The sequence below is a fragment of the Myxocyprinus asiaticus genome, chromosome 10 (assembly GCF_019703515.2).
Source record: "Myxocyprinus asiaticus isolate MX2 ecotype Aquarium Trade chromosome 10, UBuf_Myxa_2, whole genome shotgun sequence".
NCBI lineage: Eukaryota > Metazoa > Chordata > Actinopteri > Cypriniformes > Catostomidae > Myxocyprinus > Myxocyprinus asiaticus.
The window spans coordinates 19,973,950-20,000,075 of NC_059353.1; the positions used below are offsets into that span (position 1 = coordinate 19,973,950).

The following is a 26,126-nucleotide window of genomic DNA, read 5'->3' on the forward strand; positions in this document are numbered from 1 at the left end:
TTTAATTGCATATTTCTGAACTATTTACAGGTATTTGCATTGATTTGTTGAACACGTGCTAAAAACCGGTACTCTTTAAGGGAATCCTGCATTTCTGTAAACGGCATCTGTAAATGAGGGTGTTAACGAGAGACTTGAATGGCTTTAGCTCATCTGTGCTATGCCTGATTATAATGTTTCTTTTTTTGTTGTTTATGATCAACAACTTACTGTAAAGAACAGAAAGGGTATTAAAAGAGACATTATTCAGTGACAAATGGGTCACGTGTATCTCGTCTTTGGACACACACACACTAAACTGGAACAACTTTTACACTCAACACACAATGAAAGGACCTCGCTGCTGAATAATCCATCATTATACTACACAATTCAAGTGGTGCAGGACTTTTAATTATAAAGAAGCCCGAAATACATATGGGACCCTATTTTGAAATGTCTGCGCTCCCAGTTGTGAACACACTGACAGATGATTTGTTGAGAAAGTGACTCTAAATCTGATTCGAACTGCTAATCTGAGCTCCTGAGTTCATACCCTCAGTTCTTTTCTGGTGATTCATGAAAAAGACCGGTTCTAAAGCGTCATTTGGGCATGACTCTCTCGCACTGGGTTTGTTGTTGCTTGCGGTGCAGCGAGCAGAATGGGTGAAAAGCGTCTCAAGACGCAAGAAGATATCTGACGAAACCGCATATGAATGCACAACCCGACTGTCTCCAGTGGCGACTAGATTTAAAATTGTCACAATCACTTATATTTGGGTGCACTTGTGACCATTTTATTCGCAGTCTGGAGCCCTGTAAGCACAAATGCAACATGTCAAGCAGAATTATCAGTTATTTTAGTTAATTACCAGTATTAAAGGAACTTCAGGTGTTCGTGCTTGTTACTTGTGTTGATATCAGACCCACTAAAGAAGATCCGTGAATCTCTCGTGATTGTGTATGTATCCGCTTTTTTAATTTTCTGATCGGACGGTTATTTTCCTTTTAAAGCCGCTCGTAAACAGCAAAGTTTAAACTCCTGTTTTAGCGCAGCAGTTGATTGACAGGTGAGGGGTGGAGCTTCGCTGAGGGGCGCATACAGGACGGATTAGCGGTTACACCTCAAATGTGATGTGGACACATGGGTTTTTGACCACATTCGTATGTGGTTTCTGTGATCCCATCACAAAACGTTTTAGACCCCATTTAGACCTGTATTTAGGGCTGACCACATGTGATCGGATCACCCGAAATGCATCTTAATACCAGGTGGAAATGGGTTCTATGATAATCTGGTCCTTTGATAATGGCTTGGGTCCCTCCTCTAATGCAAGTCTATGGAATTTTTTTTAGCTTGGTTTTATCATCTGTTAGGCAAGAGTCCTATGTTTGATTGCTTAGAAAGTGATAGGTCTAAACTCAAAGCCGTACAATGTGAGAGAGAATTTATGTCTGTAGCACAAAATATGTGGGACAAGTTACACGGTGAAATTTAATTCCTAGGTTAGGGGTTTGTTCAGATCACTTTAAATAAAAATAAAATGCAAAATATAAGCAATAGTAATAGTGATGCTTGCCTTTGCAGGCACCACTAGTAACAGTAGTGTTTTTTTTGTTGTTTTTTTTTTTATAGAGTTAAACTGAAGTGCAGTAAAAATGTTTTTTTTTATTTTTTTTTATATATATTAGTTTTTTGTTGGTGAATTGTTTAAATTCAATATGCACTCACTGGGCACTTTATTAGGAGCACTATACCTGTATACCTAAATAAGTAAATATACAGGTGTTCCTAATAAAGTGCTCATTACTTGTAGATATTAAAGGGGTCATGGCATGAGGAATCAAATTATCTTTGATCTTTTGACGCATAAGAGGCCATTGTATATTTGAATATTTCATATGTCATGACTGAGTTTATAGTGCTGACATCCTGTTTACACCGTCTGTTGATGTGACGCTATGCAAGGCTTGAGGCTGTCTACACCAGGTGCGGCGACAGAAACGTTCTAAACCAATTATTTATGTTGTTGGCATTAGTAGCGCCATCGTGTGCAGTGCAAAATGGAACGGGACATCTGTTTACTGTCACCGCAACGTGCCACAACCTCCATGGTAGACAGCATCATTGATTATATTTGGTTCTATTGCTTTTGACTGATGTTCGCGTACAGTGTAGACGGGGTGAGTGTTAACAGTTGTGCTTGAGATGAACAGTTTAATATATTCGGATGCAATGTGTTGGATGTGCGTTGTGTAAACCCTGACATTTAGTTTTATAATGTTGTGGAGCTGGTTCATTCTCTGCTGATTGAGTTTTTCAAAAATGGCTCTATTCGAGGGGCAGCACGATGTAAGCCAGTCATAACAGTGGGCGTTTACCTTGAAGTTTTAAGGAGGCGCTTATGCCAAAATGGAACATTTCAGACAGAGGGCCAAAAACAGGGTGGAAAATCATAGTTTATTACTAAATTATGACTGTTTTAATGCAAAAAAAAAAAAAAAAAAAACTTTACTAATATTATCAGTGGACCTTGGTGATGATGATAAATCTATAAAAAAAAAAGACAATTTCATGACACCTTAAAACAATGGAGTAGGCAATAAGCACTATATTCCCTTAGTGTGTGTACATTTTTAACTGTGGAGGTTACAGAGTTGTTTCACTCCAGACTCAGTCAGTTATAAACCTTTTCACTCCATTACACACCTGTAGGATGTGGTTTCCTAACTGACAAACATTAAGGGTGCTTTCACACTTGGTTCGATTGCTTGGGCTGAACCCGAGTTTGTTTCCTCCCCCTGCCCCCGCTGGTCTCTGTTCACATCATATTTTTTTGGGTCCGAACCGCGGTCCGATTACATCATCAATGCGAGTACAAGCGGCAGCTGTTTACCACTGTAACAACTCAAGAAGATATCACTGTGTTAAGTGAAGTATTAAAGTTTGTCTTTTTGGATTTACCACGAAAACTTGCCATGCACAGAACAACACTTGTGTTCGTCTCCCACGGATGCATTGAATGTGCAGTGATGTGAAGAATATTAGCGTTTGTCTGCCACGAGCCCGCAGATGCGTTGCAAGAGATGTGAAGAATGTAAGCTGCTCTCTGAAAGCGGTGTATTTGGACACAAGCAGATAGGAGGAATGCATTATACCATAATAATTGCGATCGCGAGCCTGCAAAGATGCAAATTACAGGTGCATCTCAATAAATTAGAATGTCATGGAAAAGTTCATTTATTTCAGTAATTCAACTCAAATTGTGAAACTCGTGTATTAAATAAATTCAATGCACACAGACTGAAGTAGTTTAAGTCTTTGGTTCTTTAAATTGTGATGATTTTGGCTCACATTTAACAAAAACCCACCAATTCACTATCTCAAAAAATTAGAATACATCATAAGACCAATAAAAAAAAACATTTTTAGTGAATTGTTGGCCTTCTGGAAAGTATGTTCATTTACTGTATATGTACTCAATACTTGGTAGGGGCTCCTTTTGCTTTAATTACTGCCTCAATTCGGCGTGGCATGGAGGTGATCAGTTTGTGGCACTGCTGAGGTGGTATGGAAGCCCAGGTTTCTTTGACAGTGGCCTTCAGCTCATCTGCATTTTTTGGTCTCTTGTTTCTCATTTTCCTCTTGACAATACCCCACAGATTCTCTATGGGGTTCAGGTCTGGTGAGTTTGCTGGCCAGTCAAGCACACCAACACCATGGTCATTTAACCAACTTTTGGTGCTTTTGGCAGTGTGGGCAGGTGCCAAATCCTGCTGGAAAATGAAATCAGCATCTTTAAAAAGCTGGTCAGCAGAAGGAAGCATGAAGTGCTCCAAAATTTCTTGGTAAATGGGTGCAGTGACTTTGGTTTTCAAAAAACACAATGGACCAACACCAGCAGATGACATTGCACCCCAAATCATCACAGACTGTGGAAACTTAACACTGGACTTCAAGCAACTTGGGCTATGAGATTCTTTACCCTTCCTCCAGACTCTAGGACCTTGGTTTCCAAATGAAATACAAAACTTGCTCTCATCTGAAAAGAGGACTTTGGACCACTGGGCAACAGTCCAGTTCTTCTTCTCTTTAGCCCAGGTAAGACGCCTCTGACATTGTCTGTGGTTCAGGAGTGGCTTAACAAGAGGAATACGACAACTGTAGCCAAATTCCTTGACACGTCTGTGTGTGGTGGCTCTTGATGCCTTGACCCCAGCCTCAGTCCATTCCTTGTGAAGTTCACCCAAATTCTTGAATCGATTTTGCTTGACAATCCTCATAAGGCTGCGGTTCTCTCGGTTGGTTGTGCATCTTTTTCTTCCACACTTTTTCCTTCCACTCAACTTTCTGTTAACATTCTTGGATACAGCACTCTGTGAACAGCCAGCTTCTTTGGCAATGAATGTTTGTGGCTTACCCTCCTTGTGAAGGGTGTCAATGATTGTCTTCTGGACAACTGTCAGATCAGTCTTCCCCATGATTGTGTAGCCTAGTGAACCAAACTGAGAGACCATTTTGAAGGCTCAGGAAACCTTTGCAGGTGTTTTGAGTTGATTAGCTGTTTGGCATGTCACCATATTCTAATTTTTTGAGATAGTGAATTGGTGGGTTTTTGTTAAATGTGAGCCAAAATCATCACAATTAAAAGAACCAAAGACTTAAACTACTTCAGTCTGTATGCATTGAATTGATTTAATACACGAGTTTCACAATTTGAGTTGAATTACTGAAATAAATGAACTTTTCCATGACATTCTAATTTATTGAGATGCACCTGTATATGTCATCACAAGCGGTTCACTTCTGCGATTTGGTACGATTGTGTTCATATCAGCAGCGAACCATACTGGAGTTCACATGAACCATACCCTAGACCACCTTTTCAAGCAGACTCGGGTGCGGTTCGTGGGTGAACCATTCACATTATCCTAACAAACCGAACTTTGACGTCATTCGACCCCGGGTGCGCACCAAAAGTGCTAGTGTGAAAGCACCCTAACGTTCACCTGAATGAGTTAGTGTTCATTGATAAATATATTCTCTGCTGGTGTAAGTGTTAATCTGCTCTCAAATAGATTCTCAAGGCACAGGTAATGGGATCTCTGTCTGTGGCTGAATGTAACCACATGATCCACCACTAATTTCTCAGCATTCAGGATAATCATTTGATTCATCTTCACCTGTCATTGTTGTGCTGTTTAATATGATGCCATGTACATATGGTGTAATATCGGTTTATTTTTAGTATATTTAACATGGTGACTCCTCTGCGTTGTGGATGGGGCTGGCATTACAGAGATAGTTACATTCATTTATCATGTTTAGTATGTGCTTGGACAGCATAGTCAAATTCCATTCTCCTTTTTCCACATCAGACAGGCTTGATGTAGTAAATGGGCTTTGGTTTTCTCACACAGCCATGTTCGTGTTTTCTCTGTTCTGTGTTATCCACTTAGCTTGACATTCATACTCATACATGCACATGTGACAGCAGTTTGACAAGACATGAGGCATCTCCAATTGAAATAATTAGCATTAGCCCTTTACCAAGTGAAAGAGGGAGGGGACAGGTCAGTAGCTGCTTGAAGGATATGCTCTTTCCAGGTCTTCTAATCCCTAGAGATGTGGGCGCAATGGAACAGGGAAGTAAGAGTGGACAAGCGGCGTGTGCACGAATAATCAGCAAATATAGTACTTTTAAAAACACTACTTGAATATTGCAAGTTGATTTTTCTTTGCGCATTTGCCTGCGGTGGGCAAAGCTGAATTATCCTGTACTTTCCCGCACTTAGAATTGAGTCCACTGGGGGGTGCTGTGTGTGTGTGTCTCGTCGAGGTGTTGGATGAGAGGAGACTTTGTGGCGTCTTTGTGTGATTTCAAGCAAAGCTTAGTGTGGCAATACTTGTAATATTTTGGTTCTTATTGAATTATACTCAGTTGGTATTCTGTTCTTGAGTCATGCATACTAACTAGGGATGCACGATTTGGACAAAGTCATATTGCGATTTATTTGGAAAAATATTGCAATTTGAACTGTGATTATTATATACACACACACACACACACACACACACAAAAAAATGTTTTTTACATGTTAAACTGCCAAAAGGCTACTGGGGTTTTCACAGTAGAGTCCTCTTTAAAAAAAATAAATAAATAAATAAATAAATAAAAAAAACAACAAAAAAAAAACAATCTGAGACCTTTTTTTCAATTCGCCCACAAACAAATAAATATAGAAACAATGAAACAAAGAAAAAACTCTGTCTTCTTATTCAAATTGTACCCATCTGTTTTTGTCCATTTTGTGATAGGGTCTCAGCCCACTAATCATCATCATTAATTTTTGAAACCCAGTCAACTTGAATAGGGATGCTCCAATCAAGATTTTGACATCCGATACCATTCTCCAATTTTCTTATTATCTAATTGTCTGATGCTGATCATTTAACTTTTTATCAGTAACTGTCAAAACTGGTTACATGTATGCTTTCTACTCCATGTCACTGTTAACTGAATTTCCCTGTTGGTCAAACCATAGTACCATAGTTATGAAAGGAAATGCGAAGTGGTACAAGAAACTCGCAAGCTTATCAAACCAGTATGTGCGTTAAATATCTGAACAGGGCACAGCTCGTTTTTTTTAATGCATTTTTGTTTTTCTGAATAATAACATTTGAAATGATAAAAAATATGAAAGCCTTTATGTATACTCAGATTTTGCAGTTTCAGAAGGAAATTGGTACTTTTTCACCAAAGTGGCATTCAGCTGATCACAAGTATAGTCAGGACATTACTGACGTAAAAAACAGCACCATCACTATTTGAAAAAACTAATTTTTGATCAAATCTAGACAGGCCCCATTTCTCCTTTTTTTTTTTTTATTTTATTTTATTGTTTTTATTATTATTATTATTAATGCATGTTTTTCATTTATTTATTTTTTTACCAAATGAAATTAGCTTATTTTGAAACCATTCTTGGTAACGTTTGTGAATAAAACAAAATATGCATTTCTTGTATGTGTCATACTTGATCATTTTTAGCTGACATTTTAATTTACGAATAATCTGTTACTCTTTTAATGGGTTAGAGTTCTCGATTATAAAATTACTCAAATTCCCACCCCTAGTCTGTTGACATTTTATACTGAAACATGAAGTTGGAAGCAGGACTTGTCGAAATAGCCAATAGGCTTTAGTTTACATTGCAGCCTGGCAAAGCCATACACATACATTCGCAAAGCAAATAAGCGCTACTCTGAGCCCTTTAAGAATAGCGCAGCATGGTGCAGTATGCGTTGCTGCATAAACTGATTAGTTGGTGAATTGCCGCATTTGCACTTGATTAACGCTATACAATATTGCTGCTCAAATTTACATGGACAGTGTATGAATTAAAAAATACGATCCATATATTTTTACACTTGTTTGATTTTATATATATACTTTGAATGTTGGTATGTAATAATTCAGCATGTTAATTAAGCTTGTGTTGATATTTGTGAATCTGAGCATGCTGTGATATACAGTGTAAATTATTAGGCTGTTGTATGAGAAATGGTTAGATGATAACTTAGTCAGAGGAGAGAATTGTTTACTTCTGTATCTACGTTATGTGATGTTTTTTACATTTATTATGTGATACTATAGAGATACTTCAGTAGGCCTAATTAAATAGTTGTTTATTCTTTAGCTATATCACTTGATGAGCAGTCATTAAAAGCCTCAACAACACCTTCATGCCTCTGCGTTCTCTAATAGGAACACTGTAACAGACAGATTTTAATTCACTGGCATTTTAAAGCCCCTAGTGAACTGTATTACAGAAGATCTTGCATCTTTAAGCCCCCACTGAGCAAGCCAAAGTTGACCGTGTCAAGGATTAAAAAACTTCATAAGATGTAGTTAGTGGAGAAAATAAACCTTGAGAGTTTACAATAAATATACATATGCCAGTATAATTTATCTATATGTATATACATGTTTAATGGAGATGTTAAAGGTGTCAAAAGAAATGATTAGTTGTTGTTTTTTTATGGCTTATGTAGTTTTATCACAGTGAGAGACAGAGTGGTGACAGCTGCCAGGCAAACATTTCAGATGAGCAGGTAAGAATTGAAATTCTGAAAGGGAAGAATATTTGATATGATAGACAGTATGCAAATATTTAAGCGTATGCCGTGAAAGTGAATTTGTATTTATCTTTGCATTAATTATTTGAACTGTAATTATGCTCTGTGTAATGTTTTATAATAAAATATAATTGTTTGATCATAAATGCTTAGGGACTGTCCTGTTGTTATTATTATAGCCCAAGGATAAATTACATGTACATTATTTCCTCGTGTTTAGGGAATGAGAATTATTTGAATATTACTAACTCAAATAGATAGATAAGCAGAGGCAAATTAAGCAATGACACTGCAGATATTACTAAGTTAATAATAAAAAAAAATTCTCACAGGGTGTATATTATTTGTATATAAGTTGAATTTTGGTAATATTTAAATGAAAAATTCAGTTTCATAGCACTGTTGACTGCCCTAGTGTGTCTCCTGGGAATCAAACCCATGACCATCCCATAGCTTGCAAATACTGTAGCTCAACTACGGAACAACAATTTATAAACTTTAGGTGTTTAATTAGTCATCATTTTATCATAAATATTCTGTGGCTATATTATATCTGATCAAATTAAAATTCATGTATGTTATGAATGTAGGGTTTATTAGGTCATACTGGGTCATTTTTTTTGTACTGTTGACTACTATGTTTTTACAATGATCAGAGTTTGAGTGTCCCTTATTTACACTTATTCATCCAAAGCATGTTTGAATAAATGGGTTTTATATATTTGCCAACTAGAGGAGGATGGGCTCATTTTGCTGAGTCTCGGTTCTTTCCAAGGTTTCCTCAACATTCTAAACATCTTAAGAAGTTTTGCCATTTGCCAAGGTTGCCTTTGACTTGCTCACTTGAGGTTTGTAAGGCATTGTTCTTTGTAAAGCTGCTTTAAAACAAAAGGTATTGTGAAAAGCGCTTTAAAAATAAAATTGAATGGAATTTTCAGAAATGCTCCCACTGTTTCATTTGAATAGAAAAATATATTGTGTTTGTGTACAGACATTGTTCTCCAAAATGTTGATCGATGCCTCATCCCTAAGCTCTATGTATTGCTCTGTCTGTTTTTTGGCTGAACTGTTTGTCAGTTTTAGTGAATCCAAAAAAGCACAGTCACCGTTGTACATGAATAATGAATCATGTTTATTGGAGCTGCTGCCCATCTGCTTTCGCTCATGAACTAAAGAGCTCATCCTGGCCACGAGCTCTGGAGCCAAACACAAGCTCATTGTCTGATCCGCCTCTACCCTCAGGGGCACTGTGATCTGCGCCAGCCCGTGTCCTGTTATGCAGATCGGTGTGCTGTGCGAGATCAGGGTATGGTGTTATTTACCTGGACCCGCTTATTGTTATTTTCCACCAGTCTTTGCCAGTTTCATCAGTGCCAGTGTGTCTGTTTTTTTATTTTTTATTTTTTTCAGCACACCACACTGGTCTTTGCAGTGTTTAGCACTGTTTGGACAGAATTCTTTTTTAAACAACATTTGAATGAAAATGATTAGCCTAACATGTGAAGTTTGTCTGATTGGGACAGGATATCTCTGTAGTTATTATTAAGTGGGTGTTATGAAAGGGCATTTGCTCTGGATGTGTACATCATGAAACCCATTGGAAATAAACAAGACACGTGTGATTGATTAACTAATGTTACTGTGTGTGTATCAAATTATGACATGACACTGTGTCCTAACCAGACACAACGCAATAAATCGACACGATATCAAAGGTATTGCGATAAAATTAGTTTTTGTCCTTACGAGCAGAGTCCTTACTTATTATTTGATCGTAATATTGACCAATCGTTTTAAAGATTTATTCTTTCTACATTCAAGTAGATAGGAGCTGTGCTTGTATAAAATAAAATTAGCTGCCCAGAGTGACCCGATCTTGCCTAAAAGGGACTTTGGTCTGTAAACATTTCCTGCTGAAAGCCTTAGTGTTTGAGTCTGTCATGGTTTTATTAGGTCTCTCAAGGACTCCCTTGTTGATCAGTGTAGAATAGCATGGAATTCCCTGTTCCTTTGGCCTGCCGAGTTGCTGAAAGATTAGTGGACGTGGCTCATGTTCTCTGAGTAAGTGTGTCACTGTGGTGGGCTGATGAAACCGATGCCCTGTGACTCACGCTAATTGAGTTAGTGTTCACACCTGCCAACCTGATATGGAGCTTAAGGCTCCACTGAAAATGAGAAAGAACATAGCTTGAGCTAAACTAGAACCTTTCTGCTATACCGGACAGTGTATTTTTTCATTTTAGTTCTTTAGATGTGTTGATACAACTTGAAAGTGGATCAGCTATGTTTGATGGCCTGATCACTGTCAAAAATGTTGAGCTCCATGCTGAACAGTGGAATGGACCTGTTGCTGCCAGAAATTCAGTAAAAGGCAGCTTAATTTGAAGGGGTTCTCAAGTGGCAGAGATGGAGTTTTTGTGAGCCGCGCTTCATTCTGCTGTGGTAATCGAACAGACACTCCGAAAGACATGATGCCTTTTTAGAATTTGGCCATTAGCTTGAGATAACTGGTCATCCTAGATGTAGCTAAGGAGTATTTCGTTTTTTATTTTTATTTATTTATTTTTCTCCTTTTTCTCCCCAATTGCGCTCCAAGTCCTCATGGTGGCATAGTGACTTGTTCAATTCGGGTGGCGTAGGACGAATCTCAGTTGCCTCTGAGACTGTCAAGCCGCACATTTTATCATGTGGCTTGTTGAGCGCGTTACTGTGGGGAGACAGCGCGTGTGGAGGCTTCACTCTATTCTCCGCGGCATCCACGCACAACTCAACATGCGCCCCAGAGAGCGAGAACCACATTTTAGCGACCATGAGGATGTTACCCCATTTGACTCTACCCTCCCTAGCAACCGGGCCAATTTGGTTGCTTAGGAGACCTGGCTGGAATTAGTGTGTGTGTATTTGACGGAAGTTTTCGGAGCCTGTCACACCCTGTCTACACTAGGCGAGACCGATGTTGCTTTGGACCAAAATGGCTTGAGGCTGTCTACACTGGATGCTTGGCTGTGAACTGTAGTGGCAAGGGTGTGTAGCACGTCAGAAATAGAAGGGAGTGTCCCTAAACTGTCAGCGCAGCTCTACACTGTAGTTGCATCTAGTGTTGACAGCATTATTGATTACATTACGAGCAATTTGCTTTTGACTCGACATGTCACTTGTGTCCGGTGTAGACTCAGTGTGTCTTACTCTGTCTGAGCTCAGACACTTTATTGGAGAAATGCATCCTTAAGAGAAAGTAAACAGCCTGCAACCTTTCCACCTGATAATTTGCTCCTTACAGTCGCAGAGCAGTTCTGTTTGGTGTCATATTTCCTACCGAAACATGAAGTATGTGCGGGACATGTCGAACGGCTCATTCTTCAAAAAAAAACTAGCCAATAGGCTTTAGTTTACTGCCACACACACACACACACTTACCCCTTTCCACCATGCTGTTCATATCAGAGCTGGTAACTGGGGAAACAGAACTGCACTCAATATTGGCCAGCTTTTCCACTGACTTAAGAACCGAACAAGGATCTAAGGCTCCGTTTCCATCTGGTATTAAGATGCGTTTCGGGTGATCTGATCACATGTGGTCAGGTGAGACACATGGCTGTTTACACCTGTTACTTAAATGCATCTCCTTGTTTGAATTTGGAGGGGAGGATCTCGGTTTCATGACGATATACATCAGTCACTGTCAGTTAGTTACTGCATGATATTAAAGCATGACAAAGAAAGTGTGAAAAAAAAAATGGTGCGCTGTTTCTCCCAGATGCGGTTGAAATTTAAGCAAAAACTCATTTTGAGAAGAATTACAGTACTTTTGAAGTTTGCCTACTCTTTATCTAAAGCTCTGACAAATTGTTTCATAAGGCCTAATTTGATGTGCAGTGGTGGCATCAGCACTTTCCTGGGGTCCACCAGTGGCTCCCACTTGATGTTGTTCCTCCCCACAGAGGACTCGGTGAACTCAGGCACTCCCGCCTGTGGTAGTGCGCCTTGGTGTCCCTGCTGTCCCAAAGGCATCCCAAAAAAACAAACATTTTAAAATTTAAAAACGTTTATAATTTTAAAAATTAACAAATTATATAACAAAGTTCCGAGCAACAATTGTCCATCTTACCTTCCAGAGTTTTTTGCAGTGCTCGCAAGTGAAATGAGGTGCCCAGGGTTTGTCTTGATCCCCAACAGGCATGACGAAATATGCCTTGTAGGCCTCACACATCTTAGCAGATGCTTCCATGGAGTACTTCTTCGCTCTTGTCTTGATAATTTGGCCACAGACATAGCAAAATGCATCTGCCAGATGCTTGCAGCCTCTTGATGCCATCTCAGAAAAATGTATCCACTTAGGCAGCTGGAACTAAACTGAACTGGTGGGCTTAAGGCCCTTGTATTTATACTACTATTTATATTACTGGAAAGTTGTAGAAGTTACTCCAAGTTTACTCAGCACTGAATCTATCTGGAATGTTCTGGAAAATAGGTAAATATCACTGGTCACAAAAGCAAAGTTTGTGGGGAATAATAGCCATTTTGAGGCATAAGCAATTAGGAAATAACACAATACCCAGGAACCAAAAAAAAAAAAAAAAAAGTTACACAGTGTTATCCATTATTTTAGTGGATTACCTGTATTAAAGGAGCTTCAGGTGTTCGTGTTTCTCATCTGTGTTGATATCAGACACACTAAAGAAGATCCGTGAAGCTCTTGTGATTTGTGTATGTATCCGCTTTTTAAGATTTTCCGATAGGAAGATTATTTCCTTTTAAAGCTGCTCGTAAACGGCAAAGTTTAAACTCTTGTTTTAGCGCAGCAGTTGATTGAGAGGTGAGGGACAGTGCTTCACTGCTGCCAGGACGCAAACAGGACAGATTCGCGTTTACAACCCAAATGCAATGTGGACATGCGTTTTTGACCACATTCGTATGTGGTTTCTGTGATCTGATCACAACCCGTTTAGACCTGCATTTAGGGCTGACCACGTGATCGGATCACCCGCAACCCATCTTAATACCAGGTGGAAATGGGGCCTATTTGACAAACTTAATACATAACCAGCCTACAAACGCACACAGCACATCGCAGTCTTTGCTTACGACGAGACTGGAGCCATTGTACAAGTCCAATGCAGGTGAATGCAAAACAGTTTGTAAAAGATCCCAATATTTCAACATTTTGAATCACAATACACTAAATATACATGGATATAACTTGAGGCAGCCATTATGACTGAGCAGAAATATTGCATCATCTTACAGAACATTTTTATTACTAATTTAGTGGTCAGAATTGATCATTAAAGGTGAAGTGTGTAATTTTCAATGTTAAAATGCTTTCTCCTTCCAAGTAAATAAAGTAGTTCTATGACCCCATTTCCACCTGGTATTAAGGTGCGTTTCAGGTGAGCCGATCACATGTGGTCAGCCCTAAATACAGGTCTAAATGGGGTCTAAACAGTTTTGTGATCGGATAACAAAAAAAACACATGTGGTCTAAAACGCACGTGATCACCTCACATTTGAGTTGTAAATGCTTATCTGTCCTGTATGCGTCCAGGCAGCAGTGAAGCACCACCCCTCACCTTTCAATCAACCGCTGCGCTAAAACAACGAGCTGCTTTAAAAGGAAACCGTTCGATTGGAAAATTTGAAAAAACGGATACATACACAATCAGGAGAGCTTCACGAATCTTTAGCGTGTCTGATTTCAACACCGATGAGAAGCACGAACACCTGAAGTTCCTTTAATGCTGGTAATCGACTAAAATAATGGATAATTCTGCTTGAAATGTTGCGTTTGTGCTTAGATTAAACTTCAACCGCATTTGGGAGAAACATTGTGCCGTTTTTTTTGTTTTTTTTTTTAATCTTTTGTCTTTGCGGACTTTGTTGTGCTTTAATATCATGCAGTAACACAATGACGTAGTGATTGATGTATGTTGTCATGAAACAGAGACCCTCCCCTCCAAATCTGAACAAAAGTGGTCACAGGAGATACATTTAAGTGACCAGGTGTAAATAGCGATGTCTCATCTGACCACGTGATCGGATCACCCGAGATGCATCTTAAGACCAGGTGTACACGGGTCTGTAGAGCTTTCAAAATATTGCTTGTTCATTTAATTATCTCGACCAGCCCGATTTAGCAACATTGGCTCAGCCAGTGGTTTGTTGCAGGATTGTCCGACCCAATGGCAGGAGTGCTCTTTGGAAACCATTTCAGTTTGAAACCAGTTTGTAAACTGTCATTATTTTTGCAATTCCATTTTGCTGATGCTAGTAGAACAGAAATTGCCCACTTCGCCTTTTAAATTATTGTCTTACAAATGAGTGATGAGAATATGTATTTTTTTTAAGCTACAGGAGAAGATATGTTCATGGAACTTTCTGATACATTATCTGATGCATTATCTGAGAGTTGATTGACCTCAGGGTTTTTCATTATATTGTCCAGGTGGTCTTGGAACTGAGAAGTTTGACATTTTTATTTTATTTTTTTTGTACCAGAGTATCGGCTTATGGATGTTAGATAATTTATTTAAAACGATTTTAAAAAAATGTTTGTAATTCAAAAAGTAGTTTCCATTTTAAATGCAATATGGCGCGGTGATGGTGTGGTCATGACAAACAGCCTACATGGTACTGGTGTTTTCAATTTTTTTCACCTCAGAGACCTGTTGTGATAAAAATGACATCGAGAGTCATATGCACACAGTTATGCATTCTCATGTGGCAGCCTTACATCAAACAGGACAGGAATGAAATGGGACACGGACCTAAGAAAGGAGTTGTTTTTTACATGAAAAATGTAGAAAGGAATAAAGAGAGGCTTCGCTTAGCTCAATTGCTGTCCACTTAATAGGCTTATAGTCAGACCTGTATGCATCATTTGATACCAGGAGGCTGTTATGCCCCGGAGTACCTTCAGGCTCAAAGTGATCCAGAAAGAAACTGCCACACAGCGTTGTCTTTAAACTCCCAAAAGGCGAAACGGAGCAAGAAAGTGAGGGATGGGGGAGGGTGAGGAAGAGGGCCCTTCCTACATCATGTATTGTAAATATGAGTTGCTGACCTTATTTCCTAGTTTCTGTGAAATAGCCACGTGGCTCCACAGGTGTAGGTGGACGGATATGGTGGTATTTTATTCAAAATGAGTTCAGTTCAGTAAACATTTTCAAGCACTGTAGATCTGTACTACACTAAATCGTAATGGAGAGCACATATTCTGGGCTGTTTTATCTGTGGGCAGTTCATCAGTTGCCATGTTTATATGCACAAATTTTTGTCAATCCGAATATATTCAATCCAATTACAGATTCCGAAAATATTCATTTTCATGTGCATTACATGCATTCCGTTCAAAACCTCTGCGCATGTGCAGTGCGTCAGTCATCGCGATAAGAAGCGGAGAAGGCGGAGTAAGCCACTGCGGTAATTGCCGTTTTTGCCTTGTTGACACATATTAAAATATGACAGAAAAGCTTGATTATGCGTGTTGCCATTGCCTTGTAGAAATGAGGTTCCTGCGGCGAGTATCGTGTGATTTCCAATCAATTTGGAATTCATAAAAGCACAGTGAAAAAGTTGATTTATTCTGCATGTGAATGGTCAAAGTGCTAATAAAACATCTACTTAAAGTGCTCAACGAGGATGAGGCATTACAGTGCGCTCAGCAATTCGAGGAGAAGTACCACATTCCCCAAATTATGGGACTTATCGATGGAACTCATATTTCGGTCCTACCCCTCCAATGGATACAAGGACTTGTGAATAGAAAGGGATGGCCCTCCTATGTACTTCAAGCCATTGTAGATGACAAAGGCTGGTAAGACAGATTTATTATTATTTTCTTATATAATTTAGTATAGCCTGGTCTGATTTTAGAAATCTTCCCAATCACCAAATCTAATAAATATAAACATTTTGAATGGATCAACAATTAAAGGTATTGATAACTAAAATGACTCTGTTTTATTGGTCATTACAATATTTATATATATTCAGTATATATGTATGATTTTCTCCTACATATTAGTAAAACCAGCAGTAAATGTTTAAAAATCAACACTGCCTTAACTTGATTAAAGATAATCTTCCACAACACTTTCCTAGCTTCTGGCACATAAGTTACAAGATGCCAGGCTGTGCCCATGATGCCAGTGTGCTTCGGAAATTTGAACGCTCAAAAAGCTCACCTTTTCGAAAGTGGTATTGATTTAATTTTGTTAAAGATTCCGCAGTTCAATTTAATGGAATTTTGTTATGTAATTGAGAAGCATAAATCTTATAAAAAGGCAAACATATTTTTTATGTTAGGAGTGCGGACTCTTGCATCTTCTCAAAATATTTGAGTTATGGCAAACAATAACACATCCTTTATTTTCTAGGCTGTGAAGAACATAGAGGGATAAGAAATGAGGCTACTTGTAGTCGGTGACACTGCTTACCCCTTACTAGACTGGTTGATCAAAGGGTGCACAAAAAGGTGCAAAAATACAACCTTTCCCCAGAGCAGGAATCATTCAACGTGTACCTCAGAGTAGGCGTAGAAATGGCTTTCGGCAAGCTGAAGTAGAGGTGGCGAGTACTCCTTAAAAGGAGTGACTTTCACTTCTTTGCACAGACGATGATAGCTACTTGCTGTGCTTTGCAAAATTTTTGAGATGCAGAAAGATGGGATCAATTCAAACTGGTTAGAAGAGTTTTGTGAGAGTGATCAAATCTACCCTCAGCCTACCCAACCAGCTCACACCTCTGTCTGCACGAGTGGCAAGTATTTGGCCAATCACTTCCCCCTCTGTCAGGGACACCAACATTTTAAACCTGACATTCCTGGAAAGAGAACACTACTGTATCTTTGCTAATGCTTGTTACTGAAATCTGCTCCGAACATATGCACAAAACATATGAGAAAAACACCTTAAAGTGAACAAACATTTTATTGTTAATTTTGTTCAGTTCTGCCATGTATTTTCTTTTCAAGCACTTTCAAATTATATTACTTTAGTAAGCATGAAAAATGGCAGTAGCTTCTAGATATCACAAAAAAGATTACAAAATCTTTTGTTATAACAAACTGTTTTTGGTAAACATGTTGTCTACATCATAGACCTACATTAAACAATCTGCTTCATGTCTCTACTTACAAGCAGCAAAAACAAAATGCATAAAAAAAACAGGCCTGTGTGTTCTTTCACATTCTTTCAAACAGAATTTCAGAAAAAAAAAAGAAAACAAAAACTCACTGTGCTGAAATAAAGATTTACAAATGTAAATTCTGTTTCATTATTTCGTAATTGAACCCAGAAAGTCACAGATTCATAAAAGGGTACATGTCAGTAGTGTCACTATAGGATGGAGTGTTCTGAGAAGAGTGAGCATTGCTGACTGCTGAGTTTGACGTTGGGGGCAAAATGTTGGGATGGGATGTCTCTGCATATATGCTGCTGTGCTAGATGTTTGGTGGAAAATGCCACTAAGTCCTGTTAGCAGTTGTCCCACAAGCCGCTCATTCAATCTTGAATTTTCCTCCACTAGTCTCGTGCGGAGCCTCTCTTCACGCTGCTGGCTTTCCACTTGTTCCATCCAAACATTTTGTATCTCCTACATCTTTTCCAAGAATGACTGCTGCTCAGATGACCACATGCATATTGCTTTTTCATAACGAGAAGTCATTCTTGGTGTGGTTCCTACAAAGACATTGTATATATCATTTTAATATATACACATACTGTATTTATAAATACTGTATGTGACATTTTCTTGGTGGACACAGTCCAGTATGTGAACCCTTTCACAGACTGTAATGACGCGTTTCCGCCTTGTTTAGCAGTGTAAACCTAGCAAGCTTTTTTATATTTGCACATTTTTTAAAAGCGGGTTACAACTGTGTAACAAACTTCACAGCAGAAGGGAAGGAGAACACAGGGAAGTGGGTTTTTCCAGGACAGGTAAGACTTTTAATCAGCCACTTAAGTGCTTTTCAACTTCACAAACTCATCAGCTTCACATGCACGTAGTCACTTAGACACATTAGCTTTTACAGACACGTAGTTACCTAAACACACCAGCTTAACAAATACAACAGAATGAACGCAACAGCTTCAGGAGCAGTGTGGCCTTCCTTGTGCCAGACTCTCTCTCTCCCTCTCTGCTGGTGACATGGCTGCTTATATGCCGCTCTCCCCATTCCCTCACTGGAATTAGAGACAGGTGTTAAACATAATCTAGCTCTGGTGCAAGCACCCTTACTGCTTTCTCTCTCCCCGGACGGACGCTTGACCACGCTGCCGCTGCCACATATCCCCACCGCCTGACTCAGGCCGGGGAGACATCCGGCCTGTCTACCACTCCCCCCCATTTCTGGAAAGGAAGTCGGCGACAGCCATCTGCGCTCCAGGTCTGTGGACCACCTTGAACTTAAATGGCTGAAGAGCCAGATACCAACGGGTGATCCACGTGTTGGTATCCTTCATGCGGTGAAGCCATTGGAGTGGGACGTGATCAGAGCAGAGGGTGAAGGCCCGCCCCAACAGGTAGTACCGGCGAGTGAGGACCGCCCACTTGATGGCGAGACACTCCTTCTCTACGGTGCTGTCCTTAGTCTCCCTCAGCGAGAGCTTGCGGCTAATGTACAGCACTGGGCGCTCCTCCCCCTCAACCACCTTCGAGAGTATGGACACCAGCCCTCTGTCTGAAGCGTCTGTCTGTAAGACAAAAGGGAGAGAGAAATCGGGTGAATGTAAAAGCGGCCCCCCGCAAAGTGCGGCTTTAACCTGCATGAACGCCTGTTGACACTGCTCCATCCACTGGACTGGGTCTGGATCTCCCTATTTAGTAAGATCAGTCAGTGGCCTGGTGACATCCAAATAATTAGGCATGAATCTCATATAATAGCCAGCCAGCCCCAGGAACTGTCTCACTCCCTTTTTGGTCTTGGGCCTCGGGCAGGTCGCAATCACCGCAGTCTTGTCAATTTAGGGACGCACCTGCCCGTGGCCCAAGTGGAACCCCAGATACCGTACCTCCACCCACCCAATTGCGCACTTCTTGGGGTTCCCGCTCGTCTCAGCGATCTCAGAACCGCCCTCAGATGCTGCATGTGCCGCTGCCAATCATTGCTGTAAATGATGATGGCATCTAAGTAGGCAGTGGCGTAAGCTGAATGCGGTCTGAAGATTCGGTCCATGAGACGCTGAAACGTAGCCAGGGCTCCAAACAAAAAGAATGGAAGCGTCACAAATTGGTGTAATCCAAATGGCTTGGAAAAGGCTGTTTTTTTTCACTCGAAATTGGTGTCAAGGGGATCTGCCAATAACCCTTTGTCAAATCCAGCGTTGAATAAAATCGAGCAGTGCCCAACTAATCGAGCAACTCATCAACGCCAGGCATTGGGTATGCATCAAATTTAGACACCGCGTCGACTTTTCTATAATCCACACGGAACCGTACAGATCCGTCGTTCTTAGGAACTAGAACAACAGGGCTGGACCAATAGCTGTGGGATTCCTCTATTACCCCTATATCGAGCATTGCATCCAATTCTTCCCGGACAATTTTCTTTTTGTGCTCGGGCAATTGGTAGGGACGGCTTCGTACCACCACCCCCGGCTCGGTCTCTGTGGTGCTGTATGAGGTTTGTACGACCCGGTAGATGGGAAAACACGTCTGCAAATTCCTTTTGCAACTTGGCAACCTCTGCGAGTTGATACGGTGAGAGGTGGTCTCCGCAAGTGACCGGGGTGAAATGATTGCGTTTTGTATTCACCTCTGGCCCGAGCTCCGCCCTCTCCGGGACTACCGTAGCCAATGTCACAGGGACCGCCTCCCTCCACAGTTTCAGGAGGTTGAGGTGATCGGTTCGCTTTACCTCATAATCGAGATCTCCCACTCGTCGTGTGACCTCAAAGGGTCCTTGCCACTTGGCGAGTAATTTGGAGCTCGATGTGGGAAGTAATACGAGTACCTTATCTCCTGGTGCAAATTCTCGCAGCCGAGTTCCCGTCATACAGTCGGCTCTGTCGTTCTTGAGCTTGGAGCAAATTCTCCTGTGTTAGTTGCCCCAAAGTGTGGAGTTTTGCTCTAAGATCAAGAACGTATTGAATTTCATTCTTACTGTTTGAAGGTCCCTCCTCCCAAGCTTCACATATAACATCAAGCACGCCACGCTGGTGCCGCCCATACAGCAGCTCGAATGGGGAAAACCCAGTGGAGGCTTGCGGAACCTCTCGTACTGCGAATAACGGGGTCGAGCCATTTGTCCCAGTTTCTGACATCCTCGTGTACGAACATATGAATCATGTTTTTAAGGGTTTTATTAAATCGCTCCACCAAGCCATCTGTTTGTGGATGGTAAACGCTGGTGCGGATTGATTTAATGTCCAATAATTCGTAAAGCTCGCGTAGTGTCCATGACAAAAGTTGTGCCCTGATCGGTGAGGATTTCTTTCGGAATCCCCAGCTGGGAGATTATTTTGTAGAGTGCCTCCACAACACTGCATGCTGAGATGTTGCACAGAGGCACTGCTTCCGGATATCGCATTGCATAGTCCACTAAGACCAATACAAAGCGATGTCCACGTGCTGACCGCTTTAATGGCCCGACGAGGTCCATTCCAAATGGTGCTTATGGGGTGGCCGGTGGATTCACCCGCTGGCATTCACGGCATGCTGCACACCACCTGCGGACATCGCCGCCAATGCCCGGCCAATAAAAACAGGCTATTAGGCGGTTCAGTGTTTTTCTTTCCCCAAGATGACCCGCCATGGGATTATAATGAGCCGCCTGGAACACCATTTCCCGACGGCTGGGTTGTATCTTCCTTTGTTTGAGCATCCTGCATCACTCTATACAACCGCTTGTTTATAATTGCGAAATAAGGATATGAAAGGGTGACACTCGGCTGGTGGTGTTGACCATCGCTCACTCTGACTTGGTCAAAGGCATGCTTGAGGGTTTCGTCTCACAACTGGTCCAAAGGGAATCCCCTTTGGGAAGTCCCGAGGACGGGAGGGGCTGCAGCCTATCCCCACCAACGGTGTCTTGGAGCCGTTGGGTGAAAGTAAACGGGCGGCCGGTCTTCTCCAGCTTTATGGACCGGAAGAGCTGCCGGTACTGCTCAGGACTACGGCTAACCCGCTGCAGGATGGACTTCTTCAGGTCTTTGTAGGCCAGGAGGTTAGGCGCCAGCAGTTGTTGTGCAGCACGCTGGGCTTCCCCAGACAGCAACGGGAGGGGCCAGGCCACCCACTGATCTCGTGGCCAGCTCCAGATCTCAGCGGTTCGCTCAAACAAGTCGAGGAAGGCTTCCGGGTCATCTTCTGCCCCCATCTTCAGAAGTGTGGGTGGGAGCAGGGGGCTGTGGTTGTCCGGGGTTGCGGCCGGGGTTCTCTCCTGGCTGAGGAGGCTCTGAATCGCAAGCCGGTCCTCTGTTTGAGCTCGTAGGATCTCAAAGAACCAGCGGTCTTGGTCTTGACGAAGCTCAAGCAGGGATTGTTGGTACGTCTGGTGTAGGCCGGCGAGGGACATGAGGATCTCGGCCAACTGCGAGGACTCCATGGGGCATACTTCAGGATCCCGGGTTTTGGCACAAGTGTAACAAACTTCACAGCAGAAGGGAAGGAGAACACAGGGAAGCAGGTTTTTCCAGGCTCAGGTAAGACTTTTAATTGGCCATTTCAGTGCTTTTCAACTTCACAAACTCATCAGCTTCACAGGCACGTAGTCACTTAGACACATTAGCTTTTAAAGGCACGTAGTTACTTAAACACATCAGCTTAACAGATACAACTGAATGAACGCAACAGCTTCAGGAAAAGCAAGGCTTTCCTTGTGCCAGACTCTCTCTCTCTCTCTCTCTCTCACTGCTGGTGACGTGGCTGCTTATATGCCGCTCTCCCCATGCTCACTGTAATTAGAGACAGGTGTTAAACATAATCTAGCTCAGGTGCAAGCACCCTTACCGCTTTCTCTCTCTCTGGACGGACGCTTGACCATGCCCCCGCTCCCACAAACTGCTACGATGTGGTTCCTGATACAGCTGCTGAATAAGTGACAGTAAATTTCACTCATTTCTCTCTTCTGACTACTGTAATCCACTGCTCTCTATTTTTTATTCCTTCTTTGGAAAGTTGTAGAAATGTAGGAGTAGAGTTTTTCTTTTGATGTTGGAACAAATGGGTAAGTACAAATTATATTTGCCAGGGTCTCCCATTCACTGCTATACAAGTTTACCCTGCTGATATTTACTTCCACGTTATAAAACCGGACATGTGAAAAGGGTCCATTGGCTGACATTACTCAAAGCCAGGGTTAGTTGACACTTAAAGGGGTCATAAAATGTTCTTTTAAAAAAAAAAAAAAAAAAGTTTTATCTTCCCTGAGGTCCACTGATAATTTTAGTAAAAAAATGTTTGCATTAAAGCAGTCATAATTTAGCAATAAATCGTTTTCCACCATGTTTTTGGCCCTCTGATGTACGGAGATGTACTGAAGCGAACATTTGTTGTTAAGAAGTATACAAGTATTGTTTTGTTTCTCAAAATAATCAATTGTTTGCATTCAGAAGAACTTTATTTGTCGACTGGAGTCGTGTGGATTATTTTGATGCTAAATATGCATTTTGGACCGTCAAAAAATGGAGTACATTCACTTGCATTGTTTAGAGGAGGAAGCCTGAAATGAAATCCTAAAAGTCTTAAATTCTGTTTTGATGAAGAAAGAAACTCAGATACATAACTCGAGTCTGAAGGACTATAAAGACATCATTATGAGTCTACATTCCTGAAGAGAAGTAGTCCAGTATCTCACGGCAGTTGTAGTGTCCATGCACAAACCACCTGTGTATGTGCATACAGTCACTCAGAGTATACTTTAAAAGCATTCGACTGTACATATACGCTAATCATTCGCATCAAATACTAGGTATACTTTGGGCTTAAAAGCCACACACTGGGGTTATAAAAGTGGTCTAACGGGCTATGAAAGTGGTCCTGGACCCTTTGGTCGGTGATTTACCATGATATACAGAGGTTTATTGAAGGTGTGTGTGGGTAGATGTATGGTGGTAGATGGTGTTTGTTAGTGGTTTGAGCACACTGTATTGATGGAAGCTAAATGCCTCAAAATCTGCTCATGGTGGGTGTAATAAAATCAATGCTTGATTATCTCTTCATAGTGCCAAGTCCTTCTGAATTGTTCTGTTACCTTGGCAGTTTCTGACTAACATTCGTTATCCAACACCAAGCTTGTGTCCACTGAGAAAAACGGGGAGAAATATCCGATAGATTTGCCTATATTAACAATGAAAAACATGATGAAAAGCTGTTGTGTGGTTTTTTTACACTTCAGACAAAGCCAAAAAACCCTGAACTGATTTTTTTTTTATTGCATTCCAATCGACACAAATAGAAGCCGAAAGTTTCTTGATCAATCTACACTCCATACCCCATAATGACAAAGCAAAAACCAGATTTTGATAACTTTTCAAATGAATTAAAAAGAAAAAAACTGATATCACATTGACACATTCAGATACTTAACTCAGTACTTAGCTGAAGCACATTTGGCAGCGATTGCAGCCTTAAGTCTTTTTGGGTATGATGCGACAAGCTTTGCACACCTGGCTTTGGACATTTTCTGCCATTCGTCTCTGCAGATCCTCTCAAGATCTGTCAGGTTGGATGGGGACAGTCGGTGGACTGCCAATTTCAGGTCTCTCCAGAGATGTTCAATTGGGTTCAAGTTAGTGCCCGACCGATATATCGGTAGGCCGATATTAGCCTTTCACCGATATATCGGTATCTGCGTATATTTTTCCGATTTGCGTAGATATGAAAACTTTTTTCAGAACATATAATGCAGAAAACAATGCTTTAGAATTGGTGTCATTACGTAGTTTGTCCAGCAGCGCGTGCTCCGACTCCATTATTTACAGAGCTGACTCTGAGCTGACGGTGGCTCTGCAGACAGGGCGGAGTTCAGCAGTCTTGGTAAGCTGCTTACTAGTTTGTGAAATACATACTGGAAAGTCATTAAACAATGACCCCATCATTTTCCCTCTTCAGTATAACTAATACAACGTTAACCCTGTCCCTGACAACCATGTCACTCATGTCTGTTTGCTATGTTAGCCAGCTATAGTTTGTCAGTGCAGTCAGTAAAGTAGCAGATTGAAAGGTAACCAGCAGAGCATCTTTTACAGCTCAGCAGACAACAGTGTGGTGGTGGATTGTGTCTGTTGAGTGTTGATTTCACGCTATGTTGTTACCTAGTTGGTGAGACGCAATGCTGGATAGTAAATAAAGTCCATCTTTTACTCTCTGTGACAACGAGCTTATAGCTAACTAGTTAACCACGTAGCTACTTTCATACATTGTCAGCTGAGTGAAAGCTAATGTGTAAACGTGTTCACCAAACGTTTTATTCAGGATTCGCAGTTTACCCCCTTCAACCAAACAATTCCAGTCCTTGCATTTATAAAATGTAATATTTAAAAGTCTGGTTTTCACCATTGAAAGTTTCCCCTGAACGTGTATACCAGAATACAGTGCAACACCGCTGCCGCTGTTTATCTCTTGACTCCAACCTGCCCCCAATTGACTGGCAGTATTAAAATAGTCAGCATTTGACTGATAATAAACAGTACTACTGATTTTTATTTAGCTATTTATTTTATTTTTTATTTTTTTAATGGTCAGCCATTTACTGAAACTAAACATACAGTACTGATTTTTATTTAGCTATAATTTTAATTTATTCTTTATTTTCTCAGTGTTCATTTCTAGAATTTGTTGACAATGTATAATGTCAAATATTCTTAAATAAACATATTTAAGAAAAAAGCCTTCTGAGTACCTTTACATAGTCATGTCGGTGCACAATCCACATAGAAAGGGTCTGTTTTCATTCCAGCTCAAAAATTAACTATCGGCCACCATATCGGTAAGCGGTGAATTTTCCCCGTCTAAAATCGGTATTGGTCTCAAAAATCCCATATCGGTCAGGCTCTACACCATACTCAAAGACATCCATCACTGCTGCATCTGCTTTCAGCTGTAAATATTGCTGTGGCAAAAAAAAAAAAAAAAAAAAAGCCTCAAATATTGCATAATATATTACTCTGTGTGACTTTAACAGGGTTTTTCCTGCATTTAAAAATTTCTAGAATGTGAGATGAATATCATTGAATTTTCTTTGGTGGCCTGAAATTTCATTTGGGCCGCCACAGAAGCAAATTCAATGACTTTCATGTTCGGTGTTTAAGTGCCAAATACGCTTTTAATCTGACATACGCACCTGCGCAACGTGATTGAAACCCGGTAAAATCTATAAAATTGCAACTTCCTCATTTTACATTCAACCATCACTTAATTTAAAAGGCGACACACGTGTGTCGCAAGTGCAGCAGCAGCAGCACACAGACATCTAGAATCCTGAACCATTATTTCATCCAATAAAATGGTTAAAATCCTCTGTGTGGGAATACTTTGGGTATGTTAAAGACTCACAAAACACTATCAATATTTCTCAGTTTTAAGGTTTTGTCACAAGAAATTGTCGGCTCAGGCAGGAAACACTTCAAACCTGAATCACCAACTAAATTTGAAACTGCTAATATTTGCAATGCACCAAAATACCATGATACCTAGGTATTTTTGTGATGGTTTCCATACAGTGAAATTCTCATATACACACCTGCTCGTGCAAATTATCTGCTATGTGCTATCACTGTAGGGTGCAGGCGCATATGCGAGTCAACAGGCTTCCCTCGATATGAGCACTCCAAAGACAGGATCCTGTATGTGGAGCATGAATATGGTAAGCTTGTCACTTTCTAAACTTAATCAGCCTTCACTCTATATCGCGGCGCAGACCACAAAACTATGTACAAATAATAATGTCAAATTCTTTGATAAAAATATTTGTTTAAGAAAGCAGCCTTCTGAGTACCTTTGCATAGTCAAATCGGTGCAGAATCTGTGCACAATCCACATAGAAAAGGTCTGTTTTCATTCCAGC

The 26,126-nt window shown here is 40.7% G+C and overlaps 1 protein-coding gene across 4 annotated transcripts in view; it reads left to right on the forward strand.

The window, feature by feature from the left end:
- LOC127446773 (mannosyl-oligosaccharide 1,2-alpha-mannosidase IB) overlaps window positions 1-26,126 on the forward strand; it is a 146,281-nt gene that overhangs the window by 14,328 nt on the left and 105,827 nt on the right. The window contains exon 1 of one of the 4 annotated variants that reach the window (XM_051707967.1): window positions 6,969-8,095. The exons of 2 other annotated variants lie outside the window; for them this stretch is intronic. In XM_051707967.1, the coding sequence (XP_051563927.1) occupies window positions 8,088-8,095 (8 nt within the window). In that variant the 5' untranslated portion in view covers window positions 6,969-8,087. Of the gene's footprint in view, window positions 1-6,968; window positions 8,096-15,803; window positions 15,933-26,126 lie in introns of those variants that run through there. One more of the 4 variants, XM_051707966.1, reaches the window with a different exon arrangement.